We start from the raw sequence: 221 nt of genomic DNA, 5'->3' as shown, positions 1-221 counted from the left end.
AAATGAGATTTGAAGTGAACAATAAATCTGATTTTAACTCGCCTTAAGTTCATCGAGGCTAGACAACGTGATGAGAAACTGCTCGTCCTCGTTCATGGTCTCCAGCTTCATTATGACATTATAGTCAGTGGAACAGACGCCGCAGTGCACCCAGTACGGCCTCCAGCATTTCACCTTTAATGAGATTAATGAAAGTATGGGTTTATGATTATCACTTAAAC

General features: G+C 40.7%; 1 protein-coding gene across 1 annotated transcript in view; it reads right to left on the bottom strand.

Annotated features, from left to right (window-relative positions):
- LOC119592836 (carbohydrate sulfotransferase 10-like) overlaps positions 1-221 on the bottom strand; it is a gene marked incomplete at its 3' end in the record, with an annotated part of 7,901 nt that overhangs the window by 836 nt on the left and 6,844 nt on the right. The window contains 1 exon segment of the mRNA XM_037941739.1: positions 43-174. Coding sequence (XP_037797667.1) covers positions 43-174 — 132 coding nt within the window.

Source organism: Penaeus monodon, chromosome 31 (assembly GCF_015228065.2).
Source record: "Penaeus monodon isolate SGIC_2016 chromosome 31, NSTDA_Pmon_1, whole genome shotgun sequence".
Taxonomy (NCBI): Eukaryota; Metazoa; Arthropoda; class Malacostraca; order Decapoda; family Penaeidae; genus Penaeus; species Penaeus monodon.
The sequence above is the reverse complement of the archived record's forward strand: the minus strand, read 5'-3'. Positions and strand labels throughout refer to the sequence as shown.